Here is a 23,798-nt window from a genome sequence, read left to right as displayed (position 1 = left end):
AGGAGGACTTTACCACCATAGGGAGTTGACATAATGATAGTAAGCTATTACACAACAGTCCACACACATTGTTGTCCAGAGCAGTGCTGGTGAGGGAGACTGTTGTCTCTCAGCTGACAGATGAGGAGCCTCACTGCACTCAGCGAGCGGCACTTGTTTGAGGACACATTGGAATATCCGGGGGGAGGAGGAGGGGGAGTCAGTTGAGGCGAAAGTTCACTGTTTGGCGGACAGTCAATAACTGAATGAAAACGCACCATGGCGTGTGAAGGGAGAGTTTGTTCAGCCGGACAGAGCCAGCTCCATGTCTCCTCAGACTCTGACTCGGAGGCGGAGGGGGGAACTGCTCGGGTGGCCGGAATCGGACCGTCCGCCGTCTCCTTCCCCTGCACCCAGGTCATCCACAGCGGTCACTTCATGGTGTCGTCGCCCCACAGCGACTCTGCGCCGCGCAGGAGGAAAAGCGGCGAGTCTCTGAGATATGACTTTGACACGGTGAACAGGACTTGGTGCCAGACCTACCGGTACGGCCCTCTCAGCTCCGGGAGCCTGAGCATCGACCCCACTCTGAACCGCCTGTTTGACTGCATGTCCCTGGCCTACAGGTGGGTTCCTTATATCTAGCTAAGGGCAGGAGGATAAACCCACCTCAGATCAGTTTAAGTTAGCTGCATCAAAAGGATCAGCCTAAGCCCCATCAGTTCAGGCGGTGCACCTTTTCATTTGCAGGAAGATCTATAAATAAGTGCTCAAAAACGGGTACATAGCCTAGATTTTGAACGCTCATGCATCATGATGAAGTAAGATCTAGAGACCATATGGAAGTCTTCTGATTAAATGGTATAAGGGGGTATGCTTTATTTAGAAAAATGATCCTGCAGGCCATAGTTGGTAGACCTATTTCTTTCCCCCCTGCAGTGATGCCCCTGGTAGTTCATAATTTACATCTGTGTTAATGAGCTACAAACTGCTTACTGTACACAGAGAGCTCCACACAAAATATATGTATTCCAGCAGGTTTACCTTTAACTGATAGGGTTGGGCTGTAATGTGTGTGGATGCGTTGGATTTCGCAGTCTCTTGCACAACAGCTTGGAAAATCTTCACTGAAAAGTGGACTTTGATTCTAGTTGGCACCACTGAAAAGATCACAGTGTAACTGAGGGAAAGGAGAAAAGATCCTGAAACGATGCCCCTGGCTTATTTTTAGAAAACGGTATCTTGTTGCTGTGACTTTACCATGTTTATTTAAGGATAAGTGCTCATTATTATAAGTTATTGCACACAGACACTGTAAAATTAGAAGCAACATCCAAACTAGCATTTTAGTTTTATTCGGTGCTATGTTTCAAGTACAAGTGTTTTTGAAGTTGAGCTTGTTGCTCTTTTTTCTGATTTAATAAAGCAGCATGACAGAGTGACAGACATCCTGCACAAACCCTGAAAAGGAAGCACTTGTTCTTGCAGGAATGTCTTTCTCTTTTACTCTTTTAGTCTGCCTTTAACAGCTTGTTTATAAGAGTTGCCATCAACCTTTGACTCAAAGAAGACATTTCTCCTACCAGTGACTGTGTGCCAACTTTGTATTTTTTATAGTTTGATGATAGTTGTGCAATAAACCCTGAGCCAGGCATGGTTACGAGTACAACAGATCTTTACAATGTAATATACATTTGTGTGAAGGGCTTTGACGTGAAGCACAGGAACAACTTCAAAAATACATACTAAGCATGATTTTTTTATTGCCCTTTAATGCTATATGTAAAGTACACATAGTATTATGTGTAGCAGGTAGACTGTGTTTGTGCAAACTACTGCTCTGCTGCACAATATTTGTCATTAACCATTAATGGGTTCTCCTCATAGGTGATATTCAGTAATATGCCGTCTCTGCTGTTGTGGAGTGTGTGACATGCAGCAATGTAGCACACCATTAAAAGCATGTTGAAAATAACCCCCTAGGCTTCCTAGCAACTCCCTGAGCACATCTCATTAAGAGGCTTCTTCTCAGCACTCAGCAGGCTGAGGGACACTGGGAAAAAAAGTGCAAACAGCCTGGCAGTGCACTGGTGAATAAGCTGATTGGGCACTATTAGTCAAAGTCAGGACAGAAGTCCCTCTGTCTTTGTTTGCAACAAAAGGGGTGGAAAAGCACTGCATTAAACATTGGCCATTTTTCTTAAACAAATCAGATATTTTAATCAAAGGTTGACAAAACAACAAAAATGTGATTGTGTTTTTGTTTTGCAGTGGTAAGATAGTCTCTCCCAAGTGGAAGTCTTTTAAGGGTCTGCGGTTGCTGTGGAGAGATAAGATCCGTCTGAACAATGCGATCTGGAGAGCTTGGTTCATTCAGTGTGAGTCCACCGCTCTTCTCCTCCTCTCTCTGCTGCAGAGATTAACATCTCTTTAACATCTCTCTCCACTAATAATGAAGATGGGCACTACTGCCAAAACAAGAGAACTTATTAGACAAGAAATCAAAAGAGAAGAACAACAGCAACGTGACTGAATAGAAATGAGCTGAACAGGAAGCCACTTTCCCCAGCTGTGTTCATTAAGACACCATAGTCAATAAAAATACTTTTTTGTTTCTGCTCAAAGAGCTACACATCTGTTCACTTTGTTGCCCTGTATCTGCTGTGTTTAGATGTGGAGAAGAGGAAGAACCCAGTGTGTGGGTTTGTCACACCGCTGGAGGGCTCTGAAGCCGATGCTCATCGAAATCCTGAGGTGAGAGGTTTGTGTCACAGGGGAAAGAATTTTTAAATCGAATCAGGCACACAAAAAACATACTTATACACGGCAAACAGATATAACGCATACATGATTTAGTGTACACTGATGAGGTAGGATATGTGCATGATTACTCTGTACAGAAAGTCTTATGCTTGGTATTTCTGCATCATGTCAACAGGCAATTGTATTAGAGGGCAGCTACTGGAAGCGAAGGATCGAGGTGGTGATTAAGGAATATCACAAGTGGAGGATTTACTATAAGAAGAGGGTGAGCACTCATTTATTACACGGTTCTTCTCTTTTATATTTCTAGCTATGCTAGAGACATGGCTCTGTGGACGGCAATATTGGTTTGTTAGTTGGTCCTGACAGAAATATGTCAACAACTACTGGTTAGATTGACATTTAATTTTTTAGAGACATCCATGGTCCCCAGAGGATGGTTGCACACTCATGGACTTTGAGACACATTCCCTGGTAAGTCTTTGAGGGCTTACGGCTTCTCCACTGTGAAATTGTCAAGTGCATGAGTGCCGTCTCGCAGACGTTTTGAGCCCTTTATATACACTTTCTGTATGTCCGCATCTCTGCAGACTTGCCTGAGTTTATACCGTTGTGACGTCAAACACAGGGTTACCAGGGGAAGCTGGCGTTAAAAAATTATAAACAAACATGGACAGAGCAACTACAAGAAAAAAGAAGTTTACATCTAAGTATATGATGCTGTTTTGATAAAAACAGGTAAAGTGACGTGCAGATCAGGCACAGCTGATCTGCACGTATTCCAGGCTCTCTTAAGTGCCTCGGCCATGAACAAACTAAAAAATGTAACACATAAAGTTCTTAACCCACAATTATACGTAAAATGTTTTGGCCTCTTAATGTGATGTGTTGCAAAGTGCTGTCCCATTATACCTTTTCAGGCCCTTGCAGCCACTCGCACTGAAGGACTTACCAGGTGACGTTCAGGGTCTAGGCTTCAGGGTGGAGATTGGGATTGAGCTGATAAATCCTACTGACTTTGGAAATAGATTCCCTGACTTTTGCTCTAGCGCCACGAGCAAGCTGACATTTGTGGTGCAGAGTGGAATATCTTGATATTATTGGATGCGTTAAAATGCTTAAAAGTTTCCTGCCGATATATCCCAGGTCTGTAGAGGATAAATTCTAATGATATCCCCTGACCTTTCCAGTAGCGGCATTAGCAGGTCAAAGTTATCCTAACAAATATCTATACATCTATGGCACCAAAATTTGTTCAGAGGTTTGCTGTTCCCTGATGAGGTATCCTAAAGAGTTTGATGAACCCCCGGCTTTTCCTCTAGCGCCACCATGAGGTTCACTTTTGTGGTTTTGAGTGAAACATCTCAGTAATTGGATGGATGGATTGCCATGAAATCTGGCACTCATGTTCAAATTCCTATTACTGTCCAATACTTAAGATTATGACCATATACCTACAAATCTAATGACATTTCCATCAGCCTCAGCTGTATTTTGTATTCAGTGCTGATTAGTAAATGTAAGCATGCAAAATTGCTAAACTAAGATGGTGAACTTGGTAATATAGCTGCCTTTAGTCTAGTTTATTTCCAAATCAAACTGAACGATGTTTCTCCTCTTTTCTTTTGCAGCTTCAGAGCAAGAAACATGACATTCTATCAATGCTGCAAGAGGTATAACACAAGTCCTGCTTTAATATTATTCCATTGTCTATCTCTTTCTATACTATTTTGACCTGAAACTGAAGTTGGCCAATTGACCCAGGCTTCAGTTTGTGTGTTGGTGACCTGCTGGCATTGTTGACTTTTGAATGCAGTTCAACATAAGATCATCAAAGTCCTCCTAGCGGCTATTTTTAGCACATGGATATAGCCTCCCTCGGTTAACAAGATAGGATGGAGAGAAAAAAGAATCAGAAATGTGCAAAACAACTTGCGTCATGGCGTAGCATTTGTAGGCAACTGACACATATTGATTGCCAGCAATGACAATGCCTCTAACAACCCTTCAGGCTTTATCTGTATTCAGGTAAATAGCTGCAGAATTTAATCAAATCTGACCTACTTCTAGCAGCGCTTTGTAAAATCTGAGCAGAAGAGGGGCAACGAGTATGACAGTGACGTCACTGTGGCAGAAAAAAACAAAGATACGGGGGGGGGGGGGCAAAGAGAAAGGCAAAGAGAGGGAGGGACCCTGGGGAAGCACCTCATTCATGCTAGTATTCACATGAGAATGTGACATGTGCCCTTGCAAATCTAGCCCACTGTGCGACCTGACTGAGGTCAAAATTAAGACCACTGCAAATATAATGTCTGACCGTCTGTCTGTAGTCCAAAACTGTTCTTGTGTTGTGCGGCAATTCAAAGGGCACATATCACCATGTAATCGACAGGTCAAAGTGTTATCTCGCCTTCGTCATAACTGATTGCATCCAGTGGGTGGGAAAAACACCTCAGCAGAAGCCTGGGGTTGTTGTTGTTAGGTTAATGTTTAGGTCATATAGTTTGTAACACTTCTCAGCTCTCGGTGCCGCAATCAAAATTCTTACTGGATTAATCATTTCCGCATTATCTAAAAGTAGCATTATCTGCTTTCACCAGGCATCGTTTTACAAGAGCATGTTGTGTGCAGATGTCATAGATTCAAATGACGTACCACACTGTCAGTGCTTACATTTAAAATCTCAGTCAATCAGTTTGAGAGTGAAACAAAGTCCTGCCAAGTTACCAAATCAAGTCATTAATAAAGGCAATAGCAGGGAAATGGGTGGACATGCACTGTGCAACCTGTGAGAAGTCTGTACTTTGATAAAGATAGAATAATACTATAGATTTTTAGCAACACAAGGGGTTTGGCCATAAAGATGACAATGTCCGACAAGGTCCAGGCTATAGTATCTCAACAACTACTGGATGTAATGATCCCCCGAGGATATATACCGATGATGCTCTGACTTTTCGTGTAGCGGTGGAGTCTCGTTTAGCTTCATTGAATCTCTATTAACCCATTTCTGCGTATTTTACTCATTTACCTCTCATCTCATCCAACGTCACCTCTGCTTATCTCCTCTCATTTCACATTAAGATAAATTTAATGTAATGTACCACCTATTGGCAGGAAACCCCTCAAAATATGTAAATAATGCCCATCGGAAGTGCGAAATTGCTAGGCGCTCATATGCATGTATATTTTTTTCTTCACCGAGGCAGCAGCAGTTTGTGTTGTTAGGGGCCTCCTGTTTACCCGCACGTGAGTGTGACTGCCAGAATTAGGTCAGGGACAAAAGGCTGCTGCTTTTATTGAAATGGTAAGACATCAAAATAAAGAAATGAACAAAGCCGACATAATGATAACCTGTAAGGGACTAGTGTTTTTTAACAATATGTCAAAACTGCTTTTTCATCATGCACAGCACACACACACACACACGCAGGCATGCATATGCACACAGCAATCTTACCTCATTTCTACTTGTACACTTTCATTCTTCCTCAAAGAAAACAAATCGAGAGGTAAATGAATAAATTATAAGAGGGGGTGTTGTGTGCTTAGACGTAATCAAAGCAGTTTCCGGCTCAATCTGGGCTTCCCTATAAATGTGGCCTCACACATAGGAGTGCAGGGTAAAGACAAGCAGATCAGGGTGAAGCAAAGCATCTCAAACAGAGGGAAGAGAGCGGCCTAGAGCTTCAGTTTCTGTGAGTCCTGTGAGTTGCTGGGTTTTAAGAAGAGAATGGGCACTTGGGAAAGTTTGGCATTGCATATTTCTGGCTGGCTGGTTTTCTACAAACTAGAGAAGACACAACTGCTATATGTGTGTCATTTTATTTTTGTGTATATGGATGGAAATAGTGTTGTAGTGAGTTTGCATTTTTGTATACTTGATTCTATCTAGTATCTGATCATATGATATAGCTTTTTGGTGTTTATTTATATATTATATATAGTATTTCTCAGTGCAACAAACCTGACTTTTCTGGGAGTCCTTATCTTTTGTACGGGAGAACAAATGAATGAATGTGTGGCTTTACCTTTTCAGTCTTATTTGTTTGGAGCCCTCTGATGGATAGAGCAGGAATTGAATGACCACCAGAAGTAGATTTGATGTGTTTTTAAACTGATGTGCTCCAGGGTCAGATCTGCCAGGCCAAGCTGGAGAAATGGTCCAATCAGATGTACCAGGAGCCCGAGGCTGCTCCCGTGGAAGCCCACATGTTTGACCTGGACTGCCTTCTGTCCGACATCTCCGACACACTGTTCACCATGACACAAAAGCCGTGTCCATGGGCCAGTGACCGACACGACAGTGAGTAGTCAGTGCTCTGAATTTTCAGAGTGACTTTCAGCTGTGACTTTTGCTCTGGTCTCAAACCTGTCTCAAATGCAGCATCGAATGATTGAAAACGTTTTCAACATAAGGATGCCTGTGAGCTGCATGATGAGATTAAATTTTGGATTTATAATTTCGATGCATCATTTGCCAGAAAATAAATTCTGGGGTGTACTATATATTAATTTTTTATCAAATAGCTGTCAAACCTCATAATCCTAGCTTCCTGCCATCTCTGCCATGACCAGGAGCTCAGAGGACAGAGTCAGTCAGTGTGTTTTTTGTTTTTGTTTGTGCTCTTCTTCCTGGTTTGACATGGACACAATCATCAGGATTTAACATTGTGTGAATCAGAATCAGACCACAGTTGTGGGGTTGCTGTGTATGTTGCCAGGTTACTGGGGGAACAGCTAGCCTGGCTCTGTCCAATAGGTGACACCAGCACCTTCTAAAGCTCACCAATCAACACCAGAGGTGTTCAGTACACCTGCGAACAAATCTTTAACAGTGAATTTAAACTAGAACAGACTATACAGAAAAACTGTCACTGACCGAATCAGTGAATCACTTTAAAAAACTGAACAAACTACAGACTGTAGTTAGTGACGGCACATCTTTGAACTGGGCTGACCAAAGTGTTTAAAGTAAGCAATGTGATTCATAAATTTCAGCTCTACTTCACTACATTTATTTAACAGTTTTAGTTATGAGGCAGATTGTACAAACAAAACATGTGACCAGAATATAAAATATGATGCTGTGTACCCATGCATAGCATTTAAAATCAGCTCCACCTCAACCTTAAATTACTGCTTACATGTTAATATATCAGTATTAATGGTCCGGTAATATAGTGATACAACACTGACAGGGCACATTTGGACAAAATAAAAATACTATATTATACTTTACATTTGATACTTTGAGTGCATTTTGAGTATTTGTATGGTGGGGTATCAATTCTCAAGCCAGCCAAAGGAACCCAACTACAAATGGAAATTCCCAATGATGAAAGATGACCTTTTAACAAAACCACACACAAAAAGACGGACACATTGACAGATGCACTCACACTCATTTCTCTCTCTCTCATGTCTGATATGTTCTCTTCCTCCTCAGCTTACACAAGCAATGCTGACATAATCCAGCCAGACCTGACTCCACTGCAGCCCAACCTGGATGATTTCATGGACATACCAGGTACTCTCTACACGTCCATCCATCTGTCATTCTGTCCGTCTGTCTGTCTGTCTGTCTGTCTGTCTGTCTGTCCGTCTGTCTGTCTGTCTGTCGTCTGTCTGTCTGTCTGTCTGTCCGTCTGTCTGTCTGTCCATCTGTCTGTCTGTCTGTCTGTCCTTCTGTCTGTCTGTCCATCTGTCCGTCCGTCTGTCTGTCCGTCTGTCTGTCTGTCTGTCCGTCTGTCTGTCTGTTGTTTGAATGGTAGCAAATGGCACCACCTTATCAGGCTGGGGGAAGATAAAGGGATGGGCTGGGAGTTTGACAAACTGAGATTTCCTTCTGTTAAGAGTCCTGAAGAACACTGTTGTGATGATTATTATGAAAGTTTCTTTATTTTGAAGCTTGACTTTGTTTGTCTGAAGTATTTGGTGTAACACTAGATACACATACGTGTTCCTGCAAGTAATTCTGATCATTAATTAAAGCAGCCAGCCTACAAGCACCTCAAAAGCTCACTAATCCACACTAGAGGTGTTCAGTTAATGCAGGTTTAAGTAAACTTCCAACCAAATCTGTATGTTTTTGTGCAACATAAATAACTCACATTAGTGAGTTGAGTCTTATTCATTTTATGAATGAATACTTAACAGAGATACATCCCTTAGAGTGTGAGAGGCAGGGAACGTTATACGCCCGGGGCTGCTTGCCTCTTCAGAGCAAACTAGCCTGCAGGAAGACACACAGAGCTGAAGACCTTCAGACAGGATGGGGGGAAGCAGGTTGGAGTTGAGTACCTTGCTCAGGGGCAAATGGCTCTGGCTGATTTGGCCTTTGTGATAGCAATGCACCAGCCCTCTGGCTACAAGTCAGCCTTTGTTACCCACAGACAACCTGCTGCCCACTGCTGGAATATGTGTGTGCTTGTGTGTGTGTGTGTGTGTGTGTGTGTGTGTGTGTGTGTAGCAGCTGTCTGCCTCTCTCCTGGTCACAAGGTACAGGGAGCTTGTGAGTGTCTGTCAGAGCGACACGGCCATGAGTTTAATTTATGCCGAGTGCTTCTCTGAGGCAGCATGTAATGCCAGTGGTTTGTCCTTACTGAGAACAAAATCACACTAGTATGTATTTTCAGACTGTGCCACACGTTTTACAGTTTTAAGGAGCTTGTATCATGCTTCTTGAGATTTTAATCCCAGTGACAATTTGAACTGGTTAAATAAGGTAAAGAAAGGAGATATTCTATTATTCTGTGTAGACTGAGGTGACAGCATATGTCGTGTTGTCGAAGTTTGATTTTGCAATTAATGTTAAAAATGATGTGAAATTTGGGGAGTTTAAAAAAAAAAGAGAATTCCTCGTTTTCACATCCTCATAAAGATTGAGATTTTCTGTGATTTTCTGAAACACTTCGTATCGTTCCAGCTGTATCAGTGCTCAAACTTTCTCTGTGTGTGGTTTTCTCAGATATCTTTATGAGCTACCGGGGCCAGCCCACTGAGCAGACTGCTTTTGCTGACTGTGGCTATTATGACAGCTCAACCAGCACAGCGTTTGCTCCACTTCCCTCTCCTGTGGTAACAACTCCTCAGCTACTTATCAACACCCAGCTGGCTCAGGTACTGCTGCTGTGAACGGCGCTCCCTGCTTGTGAGATGTACTGCTGCAGAAGCATTTCATTAGCAACTTATAGTACTATTGTTTGATCAGTAAAATAGACTGAATCTTTCTTTTCCAGCCCAATCTGTCATCTGATAATTTGCCTCAGCCCTCCTCATCAAATATCCGGCCAGACCACTCCAGGCCAGACCAGGATTGCGGTGAATACCACACATCTAGCATCCTCTCAGGCACCATGCAATATGGACAGTCATACCCTGATCCTTCTGTTTCTATGGCATATACCACCGGCATCGCGCAGCCGGCCTCTTCAGATGTTCCTTTTTTGTACCCACTGCCATGTCACAAGTTTGGCTACTACACAACAACCAGTGTGACCCCAACTGTCATTACTCACACCGCCTCCACCGTGGGGGCCCATGGCTCTGTGCGCCAGGCTCATGGCTACCCTCACACAGGGGACTCATACCCCCAGACTCCCTGCCACTCTCTCAGCTACCCGGCTGGCGTGTCTGACCCGGTCCACGCTACGCTGCCCTCTGTCACTGCGTCCCACTGCTTCTCAGTCCCGGAGCAGGTGGCTGCTGCGGGGGTCAGAGGGAAGCACAAGCAAAAGACAGGAGGAGTTTGGACAGTAGGTCCCCCCGTGGCTCCGTCTGGCCCCCCATCCACTACACCTACACCCACCAGTTGCCTGGCTAAGCTACTCTCCTCCAGCACCCGTGAGCGTGAGTCAGTTCTGTCCATTCTTCATCTTAAACAAAAGCTATTAATTTGAAAAAGATAAGAAGGATTTCTGTCAAAAAATGAACTAATAATGGTTTTTGTGCTTTCAGGGAAGCCATCGTTAGGATTTGATAGTACTCTAGTGACAGCCAAAGGTCAGAGATCATCATCTCCCAGCTCTTCGGTGAGCCTGTCCTTTAGTACTACAAGATAGTATCCATTCAGCAACATCAAATATGTGTGAACTAGAGGTTCATAATTATACGGTCTACAGCTATAGTGTCATTTCTATATTGTCACTGAGATTGAAGTGTCTAGTGGAACTCTAAGTTTTTTTTAGAACACTCAGTTCTGATTAACTTGTCTAACATCCTGTTTAGAAAAAAAAATGAAAAGGCACTTTTAAGTAGAGAATGTGTGTTGTTTAGCAGTCACGCAGCAGCACGCATATCGGAGGAGCTTCCTCGCAGCTGCAGCATGGAGCTGGTTGGCCTGCAGGGATCCCAGCGCTGACTCCTCTGCACAGCCAGAGCGCCACCCTCGGTCACAGTGGACCCCACGCCAGCACCTCCAGAGGCTCGGCGGTATCTGCCCTGCTCACCCACGGCTCCACGCACAGCGGAACAACCCTCCTCATTCCCAAGACTGAGAAACTATCTCCTGTCCAGCTCTACGGCACGGACAGGAGCAGCTTAACAGGTATGCCCTCAATGCTCCAAAACCCTGAAAGTGAAACAACATCTCTCTTTTTCCAAATGCTATTAGCAATCATGTATTCTTTTAATTATTGAATTATGAAATGTTTGTTGTCAAGGAATATCTGGGGACATTGACATGCTAAGCAACCGTTTGATGACACCAAAATGTTGTATGCTTATATGCAAAAACAAGATCATAGATGAAGGTGCTGTGCAATAAATATGCAGTTGCAAAAAACAAATGTGCAGCAGACAAATGATGAATGTTTTTTATACCACAATACAGTCCCAAAAATACGCCTGACTAACTGAGCGCCGCCGAATAAATGATGAATTATTTTTTAAATTAATCTGCAGCCCAAAATATAAAAAAGTCACTCTTTTTAATTTGGACAATGCTCATGCTCTATTATATATGGAGCCTCCAAATGTTATCAGACAAGGAAAAGTTCAGTGGTGCAAGAAGTATTCAGAACCAATACAACTATGTAAAAATATTCAATTAGAAGTAAAAGTCTTGCAGTCGAAATCCTCTTTGGGTCTCAGATCGTTATTTAAATGAAACCATGTGAGAAGTTTAGAGAGGAAATGTCTTTTGCTGGAGCTGCTAACAGCTCATACATATCAGAAATGTGGCAAAAGCCTCAACCAGACACAGTATTTTGGTAAAGGGTCTCAAGCCAAATGATTAGGAACTACTGGTGTAATCTTAACCATGTGTTGTATTTTCTAAGCTTATGTTTTATCTTATGTACAATCTGTCTGAAAAGCAGCAACTACTAACTAAAGCTGTCACATACAGTTATGGGAGTAAAAAGCACAATATTTCCCTCTGGAATGTAGTGAAGTAAAGCAACAAAGTAAGATACAATGGAAAAAATATATGTGAAAACATTTTAGATGGGGTGGTGATGAAGCAGTGGATAAGACACATGCCTTTGGTGTGAGAGACCCGGGTTCAATTCCCACTGGGATACATCCACCAATGTGTCCCTGAGCAAGACACTTAACCCTAGTTGCTCCAGAGGCGTGCGACCTCTAATATATATAGCAATTGTAAGTCGCTTTGGATAAAAGCGTCAGCTAAACGAATGAATGTAATGTAGATATGAGCTTTGTTTGGCTGCTAGTGGAGATGATGAATTCTACACTGGCATTACTGATACTCAGTAATGTATTCATAACAAATGCAAGTACACAGCTGTCTTTATTTACAACAACGGTGAATTACTCTGAAACGGCTAGGGCGCCAAATCACACACATAAACAAATCTTGCATAATTTTGCTTTAGCTGATGACATTACCTATTTGTGTATTCAGTTATATTTTTGACTTATCTGAAGATGTTTCGCTACATTTTGTCAGTGTGGGAACTCCATAGTTATCACCCAGCATAGTGCGTATGTAAAAAATTTTCTTCCAGATGATATGGTTCCTTCTTATTTTCTCATCAATTGGGGGTCATACAGCAAAAACGTAGGCCAAATAAAGCTTGCTGTAGAAGTTTAAACTTGCATCCAAGTATGCCAACATCCACATCCACTGTATAAAGTTTTATTGCCAATATAATTTTGTGATTTAAAGCGGAGCATTGAAATGCATAGAGTTTGAGGGGCGTTTTAGTAAATGATGTAGATAAGTGCTTTGTGCATGGGAACATGTGTCATCTAATTCCCCAGCATATGTAATGAATAAATATTGTTATCTGTCTTTCTTTAAGTTAATTTTCCAGGACATCCAGGCAAAACGTCACCACCAAACTTTTTAGATAAAGCCTCCAACCCCGAGTCCTCACACTCAGGTTTCTCAGGACACGGAAAGATAGAATCAAGTAAGGTAGGACACACCATCTCGTTTCATTTACAGATACTGTATATCTATGTTTTTACATAGTACAGCATTGTATTGAATAAAACAATGTTGTTGTCTGTGAAGATTCTCATTCATCCAGGTCATAGTTATCAAAGGAAGTTTAAATCAAGAGCAGCTAGACTTGGTTGAAGATACAGGAAAACATGTCCCTTCTCATTCAAGAGGCTTCCTCGGTTCTGACAAGCAGGGTGGCCCCTTGATAACAACCCCTCAGAGGTTAAATACCTGGGACTCCCTATCACTCAGTTCTTGGATGAGAAGCCAAACATCTTCCAGTATCTTCGACCAAGTCCATCTGCCCTTGATTTAACCTTCCTTGGAAGTTCTTGTTGAGTGCTAAATAAGTGAAAGATGAATTTTGTAGGAAACTGATGGCTGACCCATTATATGTGAATCTGGGTGGGAAATGTAATGGGCATGTTTCTATGCTGTGTTATCTGCAGCAAACAGAAACCAGGAGAATAACTCACATCTCGGCTGAGCAGAAGAGGCGTTTCAACATCAAACTGGGATTTGACACTTTACATAATCTTGTGACAACGCTCAGCTCTCAGCCAAGCATAAAGGTACTGTGAAAAGACGTGCAGCTGCATTTGAGATAGATGTGCTGAAAGGTGGGGGCGGAGAGCAGCACCAAAGAGCAGTTGACTTGACGCACAGTTTAACTGGAAAACTATATGAGATGTAAATGCAGCTAATGAAAACATTTCAATGAACGTAACCGCAGTAATATTGAATATTGGTGAACAAATGTGGTGTATTGTTGACATGAGGTGATCCCTGCTGTGTCCTGCTGGCACAGATCAGCAAAGCCACCACACTGCAGAAGACCGCTGAGTACATCAGTAAGATGCAGCAGGAGAGAGGTCAGCTGCACGAGGAGGCTCAGAGACTCAGGGAGGAGATCCAGCTCCTGAACTCTGCCATCAAGTGAGACTTTTAACTAGGCTTGACTTCTAAGTGTGTGTGTGCGCACGCATGTGTGTGTGTGTGTGTGTGCAGGCATGTGAGTGCATGAAGATCCACCAAAATTGGATTGATATTTTGGTTTTAATTTATATATATATATATATATTAAATGATAGGTTGACATTTTTTTAACTGGATTTTTCTTCCCATCACATCCATTGGAATTGCACTAGGATAGGGTTCTCTTAATGGCCAGTATGAACAGTAGTAATGATTACAGCAAGCAAATACTGTTTCAATGTACATAAGAGCACCTGACTTGTTTTGAGACAGTCATAAAAATTGTGAACCTACCCTTTAAAATTGGTCTTTCCCTGCTGATGACCCAGTGTGTCTCTTCATGCAGTGCGTGCCAGCAGCAGCTTCCAGCCACTGGTGTGCCCATTACACGGCAGCGCTTTGACCACATGAGGCAGAAGTTCAGAGAGTATGTCCAGGCCCAGACACTGCAAAACTGGAAGTTTTGGATCGTATCCTTGTGAATGTTAATCTGCCAAAGGTTAATTAGAACATCTCGCTGCCACAAGCTTGACTTAAAAAACGTACTCACTCTGCATAAAAGTTTGACTAGAATATGATCCAGCGTTGCGGACTAAATGTACCCATTTATTCCTGTGTGAGCTTCTTATGTTTCTGTACTTTGGAGCAGTTGGCTGCAACATAAACTGGCTTCTTCAGACTTTGGAAGAATATCAAATTATATTTTATTGCCTAAACCTTTTTCTTTCAATCCAAATTAACTAATTACAAAAACTCTGGACGGATACAGTGGGTAGTGGTTTTAAAGTGTTGCAGGGAAAATCCCCTGAGCTTTTACTTTGGTGCAGTACATATAGTGAGTGCCCAAAACCTTGTCTTTGTGCAGATTTCAGTAAAATTAGGAGTTTTAATTCATAAAAAGCATATTGTCCATCTGGGGCATCTCAGTGTAATCAGCTGGATGAAATAAAAGCCTGTGTGTTGCAAATGTCAGTTGCATTAAAAATATTGCAATATTAATCCATAACTCTTTCCTTAATAGTCACCTAATCTGTTAGTGCTGCCCTTATCTTGCAGGCAAGATGAGAAGATTGGATTATGATTTTATCATGTTTGTGTGTTGCACAAAAACACCTTGAGGGTGTTTTCTTTCCATGAATATTAAGGTATTTTCTATGGTTCCTCAAGAGAGTGTGCATTTCTCAAACTGCTGATATTTGAAATTGAAAACTCCAAGAGGATCTTTTTGTCTTTACATAGAGGCAAGACAGCAGCATTTACCTAATGTTTGACTCCATAGACAGGGCTGTTCAACAAAGAAAATGGATTCATTAAGTTTTTTGTCGACAACTACTTTACTGCTGCTTCCAAAGTGAGCCATTCACTGGCAGTGTAATGACTGAAAAAACATTAAAGAATAAGTCTGTTGATATTATATATTTTCTTATTGTGAACAAATCCTATGAAAAAAAAACCAACAACAATGAATTGATTCTACTAGTCTGTGTCTGATAAATCTTAATCCTCTGAGCCATACTGTACTATACTATACTACTATAACATACTATAAAAGTACATAAATGAGCCACACTGTTTGACTGGATGGCATGTTCTTTCATTACAGTGAAAATGCACATTGAAGTTTTTTCGTTGATCACATACACCGTCCTGCTACTGTAACTAATCACTAGTACACCTAATCTGTTTTAATCCAGAGCTGGAAATAGTCACCAATTCACTATTTACTCCTGTAACATTTGCTAAAAACTACAGTGCCCTGCTATTTTAGGAAATGACTGAGCCTTTTAAAAAGATGAAACTAGATATCTATGTCCTGTTTTTAACGATTTATGTCTGCAGTATGAACCAATAAGCTTGGGACTGAGTGCCACTTACAGGTGGGAAAGTCGAAAAGCATTGAAAGACCAACACATTCTTGGTTTAGTTTTTTTGTTTGGAGGATTTGTTAACAACATGGAAGTAGTAGAATAACACAAGCCTTTAAACACTATAAAGCACTCTGCTATGGACATCATTTGAAACAAAATGCAATCCTTAATGACAGATGAAGAGTATTCATGAACTCTAGCGTGTCACATTTGAATGAGCCAGGTTTCTTTCCTCAAAGCAGTGTCAGTTCAGCATCATCATCGAGCCGCTGTTTGAGTCCTATAATGGAATGGTGTCCACTGCCAGTGTGGAGGACCTTTGTCGATCCACTCTGTCCTGGCTGGACCAACACTGTTCCCTGCCTGCCCTAAGACCCAGTGAGTCCCGTACAACACGTTCTTTAATGCAGACTTATGTTCTTACAGCAACTCTACATAGTTTGATAGTATTCCTATCATGCCATATTTGTCTCATTGTACTTTTCCATCAGCTGTAATATGTGTTCTCTGTGTCCCCTCAGTGGTTCTGAGTTCACTCCGTCTCCTGAGTACCACCACAGCCATCCTGACAGACCCCAGCCTGCTGCCGGAGCAGGCCACCCTCGCTGTCACCCAGGGCGACCCCGCTGCTGTCCTGGACCACTCCTTACAGCCCACCACTCGCGACGATATACACCCCATGTGACTGCGAGGAACAGACTCAAAAGAAACTTAACTGGAATCCACCACAATGCACAAGTCAGAGGAGAGCCGGTGCAATGATTTTTAAAGACTCAACACTCAGCTCCAGGACTTTTGTAATAACGCACAATGACATTCCAATAAAACCCACTAGCTGCAAAAAGATAATAGTCCATTACAACCAGAGCCATATGTCATCTATGCTGAAATTCTGATCACGGTGTGACACTTGTAATTATTTCAGAGCCCCAGAATCATTTTCTTTTGTGAAGCAGAAGTTCAGATGAGTGGAAGGAGATGTCAGTCACTGTGATCTTGAATGAATTGCTTCATTTTCTGTTTAAATAATTTGGTAACATCAGTTGACAACTTCATTTATTCTCCATTCACATCTCAGGTTTTCTTTTCTGTGCATAATATATTACCTTCAATTACTGATGTTTATTCAGCGCAATTTGTCTTACACATTTATCTTACATTGTATTGGCTATGAAAATGAGCAGCTTTTGTTGGCAGGGGTTATTTCAGGATATTAAGTTTATTGGGTCTCAAAGTGGAGTCTGAGGACCACCATGGCTCCCAAGGGTCTACAGTAAAATGAAAGTTTGTTATGTTTGGTACATTATCTCTGTAATTTTTTGCAATTTTATACAAAAATCATAACAAGAAACATCTCTCCTTGGAACCGGAACAAACGTTCACTAAACTATAAGTTATGTCAAAGTCCGACGCAGCTAATATGATTTGCCATCACAGCTTACCACACCTGGGGCATAGTAAAACACCACACACAGTTTATAGAAGAACATTACACCTGAATACACTGATGCACAGGTCTTGTGAGAGTAGGAAAAGCGTTGGTGTTACTAACAGTAAGGACGGCTCAGTTATAAAAGTGTCATGACAGTGAGCCAGTATGCACAGTACCAGGACCCTGAGACCAAAGCAGCCAAATAGAATTCAGCCACCATTTATTTTATTATTGTGACATGTCACACTGTCATCCCGGAAAGAAGCCTTTTGATGGCCTTTAAAGGATAAAACAGAAAGTGAACTGCCCCGCTGTCTTGCACACAGCAATACTGGGAGAATCACCACGCTAGGTGACGCTATCCCAGTACGCTTGACTACAGTCCGTCTGGGCTGCGGACGCTCCTCCGGCCCGACAGAGGGCGCCGTGCTGCAGGCAAGCCCGGAGAAGCGCAGTGTGTGTGGGGGTTTTTTGTTCCCAGATCTCGGTGCGCTGTCCACTTCAGCACCACAAGCCGAGCGGAGGCAGCGGGGCTAGCTAACGCTGAAGAGGAGGGACTGAAGACGCGGCTCAACATCAGCACCAGCAACCGACCCGAGTCCCAAACACAGAGAATACTGAAACGTACCCGCCGCTGTCCGCCAGAAAATACGACGCGAGCGAGCCAAACGCCTGCAGGAAAAGGTAAGAGTTTTCGAAGAGGCTCAAATAGGATCAAGTTGGTGTCGGCAGGGATAATAACGGGCATCGCTGAAGAGGAACACGCTCCCCTTCCCTTCCTGGTTCATAAATACTGTATGGACGTAATAAGGCGTTGTTTACGTTAGCTTCTTCATGTTCTGCTGGTGTCTCGCATTCATCCTACGGTTAGTTTATTAGAGAGAAAGAGGGACGCTTAAGTAATGATAACGGGCTGCACGGAGACCGTGTTGTGTGCTGGGCAGCCTCTCCTCGCTTTGCAGATGGTGGTGTTTTATAACTCGTCGATTTCCGTTGCTACGCTGTGGCCAGCTGCTGCTTCTTTATGCCCCCCTGTCCTAGCTGCGGGACATGTAATACCCCCGTCACTCCTCTGATATTGTTGCCGTTTATGTGTGTGGTAAAAACAGCCTCCACTGCAGTTTACACACCGTGTTCGCCTAACCAGTGTTTTATAAGGCTGGCATACGCGGTAGTTCATATATTTATGTAGGCTAGTTATACGGAATTAGGGTTCTCTAAAAGTAGCTGAAATTTGAACGGACTTTTGTTCACAGCGGTTGTTAATTATCAAGAGCTGGATAGTCTGCTCATTGGCACTGAACAGGTTATGATTGATTTTTATAGTTTAATATAGACAGTTACTTTATCCGTTTTTTTCTTAAGTAAATCCTTTAAATCAGACTACTAACTTTACCTGTTTTAAACGACTCACAGAGCATGAATATTGGCGATGTTGCAGTTGACAGGGTTCAGCTGGTGTCATTTGATTGACAACTGTGTGAATCCTCTCATCCAGCCTTGGTGCCCTAAAGTCTCAGGTCTCATGAGAAACCAGAGTGTAAATTGTTCGTAAATACTGTATTTCCTAGTGCTCAAAACACTGGTGCCCTGAGGGAATGTTGTTGTTGTTGTTGTTGTTGTTGTTGTTGTTTACAGCTTTACTTCAAAACATTGATCTGTGCAGAAAGAAGAGCAGATCTTATAGGGAGTAATTAAATAAGGATCACATTTTAATTTAGCTTAACTTAACCCGTTGGCTGTAGTGGCTTTTGCAGTCTTGTAAGATCCCTTAGACATCAATATATAATAACACATATCAAAACGAATGTATAAGCAGAATATAATATTCTATTTGAATATTACAGAAATAGTGATGTAGAAGAGGATAAAAAATACATTAGGGTTCATAGTACACAGAAAATTTCTACAGTGTTTTATATATTTTCAATAGATAGGACCATAGTGCTCGTGACTCTGACCTCTCTCCTAATACATGGAATAGTACACACACTGTTTTGATACTAGAACTGTAAATGATTAGTTGATTAATCCATTTTTTTCCTTTGCAACGATTGAATCAGCAGTTATTTTGATAATTAATGGTGATGTTTCCAGCTTCCCACATGTGAGGATTTGCTGCTTTTTTTCTTCACTGTAAATGAAAATAATTTTGGATTTGGGCTGTTGGTTGGACAAGCTATTTGAAGATGTTACCTTGGGTTTAGGAAAATTGTGGTGGGCATTTTTTGCTCTTTTTTTATAAGCCAAAGAATTCACTGATTGAAAAAAGGATTAGCAGATTAATCAATGCTGAAAATAGTCATTCATGTTCAGCCCTTACTGATGACAAAAACTCACAATCCATCACACTGCTGCAAATTACATTACAACATACAGCTGCGTGACAAAATTTACCAATGCCTACTTCAGTCCATGCCGACACGGCGAATGACTGTTAGGCCGAGTCCTTTTGAACACCCCATGAATCAGTAATCAGTGCTCAGCTTGTGACATGCTGCTTGGTTAAAAAGGAAAAGTCAGCAGGAGCTGCGTGAGTGACAGGACAGTGACAGTGCTGACCAAATACTCAGTGTCATGGGACTTGAGCACCACTGTGCTGTTCTGGGCAAACGAAAATACCGAGTGTATCTTGGAAAGCAGTCTTCCATTTTGTCCGCTGCTGTTGGCGAGATAGGCCCGGGTGAGGTAAGAGGCTGATAGAGGGATTAGCTTGTATTAGGATGTGGCTGCTCATGGAGGTGTGAGAGAAATGTCAGTCACTCTCGCGCTATCTTCCTCTGCCGTCTGCCTCTCAGCTTCTTTCTCCACAAAGCATCTGTCTCCTGCCTGCTTTACATTCACATTGTTCCTAGATGAGCAGCGATACCCCCCACTCCCACCTCTCCTCACCACCACCACCAAGACTCTGCAGCATCTCAGTAGTTCTCCTCGCCACATGCAGCCCCTGTCAGTGCGTGCCTCCATGCGCTCTCCTCTCCTCTCATCCCCCTGGCAGACACACACTGCTCCTCCTCCTGTCCTACTTCCTCCTTCTTCAGCTCTCCTGAAGGGCGAAGCCGTTGTCGGTGAAGCCTCGAGGAAGGATGGATGGAACGGTAGTTTATATCAGGCTAAAGTGTTTCCGGCAGGTGTCAAAGCACAACAGCCAGACATCGTCTCAGGATGTGGTCTGATAGAAATTGCTGCATTGTTAGAGCGCAGCAGGGGTGACGGTGCTTATTCAAACAAAGCCATGCCAAATAGACTCGGATTTGCATGGACAGGAAAGTCTGTCTGAAATGTTACTTTCCGATGCTCCTTGAATCTGTACTTCAGTTGCCGGGGCACAGCGTATGGCTTCACTGCAGGTGGTAATGCCTTTATGTTTTATTTAAAAGGCGTGTCAGTCTGTGCTCCTGTCTCAAATCCAGATCCACCGAGGGAGAACTTCTAGCCACTAAGTTTTACTGCTGTATCATTTGAATGTGAGGCATCCTTTAAAGGAAGTTGTGTTTTATTTATTTTGGCCATTTTTAAGCAATTTTACTACATTGATCAGAGTAGGAGATTGAACAAGACTTTGCACCAGCAATGGGAAATTACACCCCCTCAACATTTATTACAAAGATATTTGAGATATTTTTTTGTTCTGTCAGTTGTTTCTGCAGTGCTGGTAAAAACATATTTTGTTAGGTAGTGTTTATTTTATTATTTTGCATCATTTTGTTACACTGTATTTAGCCACATTGTGTTCATGATTGATGGTTGTGATAATGACTTGCTGTAAATGATGTCTTACAGATACATGCTTGAAGCAAATAAGTGTGTGTTATTAACAAACTTAATTCCCGCTATTATCTCTCAAGTACAGCAAATCAAACAAAACCCGACTAAAGACAGGCCTGGCTTTTACAACAAGGCTACATTAAGGAAGAAACGTCAGATAATAATATTACAAATTGGTAGTGGGGTTTACAAACTGGATATGAATGATTTTCAGATCACTTATTTTTTTCCATTCACTTGTTAAACTAGAACTCTAATTACGTTTTTTCTAAATTTTTCATGTTTTTACTTACCTAACTTAAAGTATAGGTTAACAAATAGTCAAACAATAGTCAAATATCTGTGAAAAATTAATTCCCATGTTAATCTAAAGTTAATATGAGGCTTCAGCAGTCTGAGTTCGACAAATCCAATGGGTGTTTTCTAAAGTTATGGTTTTATCAGTACCAAATGAGGGAATTTTGTACTAAACAGAATGTAATATTAGAAGATTCCCACTTGATTTGTGTAACTCAGACTGCTGAAGTGAACATTTTTGCTCAGAAAGATGACTGTGGATTTTCCTGTACATTAGAAGTGAAACTGTGAAACTATAGTGGGATCTCTTAATGCCCATGTGAATGAACAGGGGGAATAATCAGCAAGCGAAACCTGTTTCAGTGTACACACTGTGTGGTCATCTGACTGTTGCTTTAAGACAGACTTGAAAATTTGTGAACCCTACCCTTTTATAGCAATAAAAACAAGTCAAACAATAATGACTTGCACATAATTCACAGCCCTGATTCCCCATGACGATAGCATCTTTGTAGCCATCAAGATTCATACAAACAGGCTGAAACATCAACAAGTCATTTTACAATTTCACCTCCTGTAACCTCCAACCGTCTTGAACTCGGAGAGTTATTAGCAGCTGGACCCTGGACTGCATATAGATCGACTCTACACTGCGGCCCTTCAGAGGCTGTTATGTGCTGTTGTGTTGCCGTCATCAGAACCTGCAGCAGCCCATTCACAGGCAGAATGCAGCACCTTCCTCTCTTCCATTAAGGCTACCTGAGATGAATTATCCTCGTAAGAAAATCCCCCACCCCTCCGTCTTCGCAGCGGGGCCTGTGTCATAGCGCTCAGGCTGACAAAATAGCACGCCACTCTTCCCATGTTAGAGCGCATCCATTTTTAATCCTCCCTTGAGTGCACACAAACAGACACACACAGACTCTCTCTCTCTGGCTGATTTTTATGGAGTCATCTTTTGATGTTTTATCCCATTTCTTACAATCTCTATTATAATGTGTGTGTATGGTCATTTCCAATGTGTGGTGAAGCAATCCTCAAATTACTCTAAGGTAGCTCGCACTGCATCCACTGTTCCTTGTAAACGCGAAGTACAGTGTTGCCATGGAATTTTTTTTTTAGCCTATTTGTTTACATTTTGGCAACTTTAATTGCCTCTGAGCTTTGTGCCATAGCTGCTGCTGCTACAACAGCTGACCATGATGGCGAGCGTGCCAAACCAGCGGACCAAACTACAATATTGAACTTCCAGTTGTTTTAAGAAAACCGGCATGGTTTGCCTCGCATCTCTCCCACATCACCCTTTGGTTTGAAAACCCCTGCTACAGAGTATGACTCATCTTAATAACCACATCCGACGGCGAGTGTCTCGTATGGAGATGAAGGCTGCGAGATTAGCCGCAGCTCATCTGTTTAGTGACTCTCGCGTGCTCTTGAAATCACACTGGACAGTCAGCAGGTGATTTTCTTTCAATAGTTTGGAGTTGGATTCTGGAAGTCTGTAATGTAACTTTAGGTTCGAGGTCGGCCTCCCACAGCATTTAAGCAACTTGGAAGATCAAGAGAACGCCTGCTTCATCTCCTGATCAAAGGGATCTTAGCCCCAGATTCATCCTCATCAAGAAGCAGAAAAACATTAGATAAAATTTAGATCAAGGACGGAAAAAACTGAATAATTCAACCCATCTTTTTTTTGTGGGGTTTGGGCTGTTTCTAATGAACTTTTGTCCTTTGCAGTTGGTAATTGTTAAATTAGAGAATATTTTATTCATTAGTTTCCTCAGATGCATTATTACTAAATTAAATAATAATTATGCATTCAAATCAGTGCATTATTTTATTCCAGACAGAAGTGTCTGCTATCATATGTGGAGTTTGCGTGCATGAGTGAGTGTTTGGGCATGAGATGTGTGTTACACCAGGCACATGAAACTGCATCATTGAAGTCAATACAGTCATGAGAAATCTCTTTTTGAGTCGGGCCCGTTTGAAGCTGTCACCCAGTTACTGCTCAAAGGGCACTGTTTGACTGCTTGTTAGCCATCTTTGGACTCTGTGTGTGTTTGTGTGTGTGGCACTGTCCCCTAGGGATTCCCTTCCTCTATCCCACTGACTTCAGAGCTGCTTTGAAGTTCTTCCTCAGAGGAGAGGTGAAGGGGAGGGGGACTGAGACAAAGAGGGGTTCGGGGGAGGGAGCACTGTGAAAATGCTTCATTTTTATCCCTGCGCTCACTCTGCTCATCACTAAGCTGATTTCCCTCGTAATTTTGAGAGTGATGTCATAAGCCGGACGGTGTTTTTT

General features: G+C 42.2%; 2 protein-coding genes across 5 annotated transcripts in view; both read left to right on the top strand.

The window, feature by feature from the left end:
- Positions 1 to 119: 119 nt before the first annotated feature.
- LOC123963805 (carbohydrate-responsive element-binding protein) lies at positions 120 to 17,041 on the top strand. Of its 3 annotated transcripts, none has more exons than XM_046040855.1 (17): positions 120 to 605; positions 2,251 to 2,357; positions 2,651 to 2,733; positions 2,918 to 3,007; positions 4,374 to 4,415; positions 6,874 to 7,048; positions 8,192 to 8,272; positions 9,713 to 9,864; positions 9,984 to 10,593; positions 10,702 to 10,775; positions 11,023 to 11,290; positions 13,011 to 13,126; positions 13,606 to 13,728; positions 13,965 to 14,092; positions 14,478 to 14,601; positions 16,248 to 16,377; positions 16,521 to 17,041. In XM_046040855.1, the coding sequence occupies exons 1-17, from the start codon at positions 259 to 261 to the stop codon at positions 16,682 to 16,684; spliced, it is 2,814 nt and encodes a 937-aa protein (XP_045896811.1). In that variant the 5' UTR covers positions 120 to 258; the 3' UTR covers positions 16,685 to 17,041. The 3 variants fall into 3 exon arrangements, with proteins under 3 accessions (XP_045896811.1, XP_045896810.1, XP_045896812.1); XM_046040854.1 differs by having other exon boundaries at positions 11,020 to 11,290; XM_046040856.1 differs by lacking the exon at positions 14,478 to 14,601 and having other exon boundaries at positions 11,020 to 11,290; positions 16,242 to 16,377; positions 16,521 to 16,662.
- A 910-nt stretch (positions 17,042 to 17,951) lies between these two features.
- Positions 17,952 to 23,798, top strand: part of srrm3 (serine/arginine repetitive matrix 3) — a 67,128-nt gene continuing 61,281 nt past the window's right edge. For both annotated transcript variants that reach the window (XM_046041102.1, XM_046041099.1), the window contains exon 1: positions 17,952 to 18,115. The gene's annotated coding sequence lies outside the window, so the exon portion shown is untranslated. The remainder of the gene's footprint in view (positions 18,116 to 23,798) is intronic.

The sequence above is a fragment of the Micropterus dolomieu genome, linkage group LG23, assembly GCF_021292245.1.
Source record: "Micropterus dolomieu isolate WLL.071019.BEF.003 ecotype Adirondacks linkage group LG23, ASM2129224v1, whole genome shotgun sequence".
In the NCBI taxonomy this organism is placed as follows: Eukaryota; Metazoa; Chordata; class Actinopteri; order Centrarchiformes; family Centrarchidae; genus Micropterus; species Micropterus dolomieu.
The sequence above is the reverse complement of the archived record's forward strand: the minus strand, read 5'-3'. Positions and strand labels throughout refer to the sequence as shown.

Excerpts from the sequence above, each read along its gene's own strand:
- LOC123963805 (XM_046040854.1), top strand. The coding sequence starts at position 259 with ATGGCGTGTGAAGGGAGAGTTTGTTCAGCCGGACAGAGCCAGCTCCAT. Across the intron at positions 13,127-13,605 it reads GAAAGATAGAATCAAGTAAG|CAAACAGAAACCAGGAGAAT; the intron begins GTAGGACACACC and ends TGTTATCTGCAG. Across the intron at positions 13,729-13,964 it reads GCTCTCAGCCAAGCATAAAG|ATCAGCAAAGCCACCACACT; the intron begins GTACTGTGAAAA and ends CTGCTGGCACAG.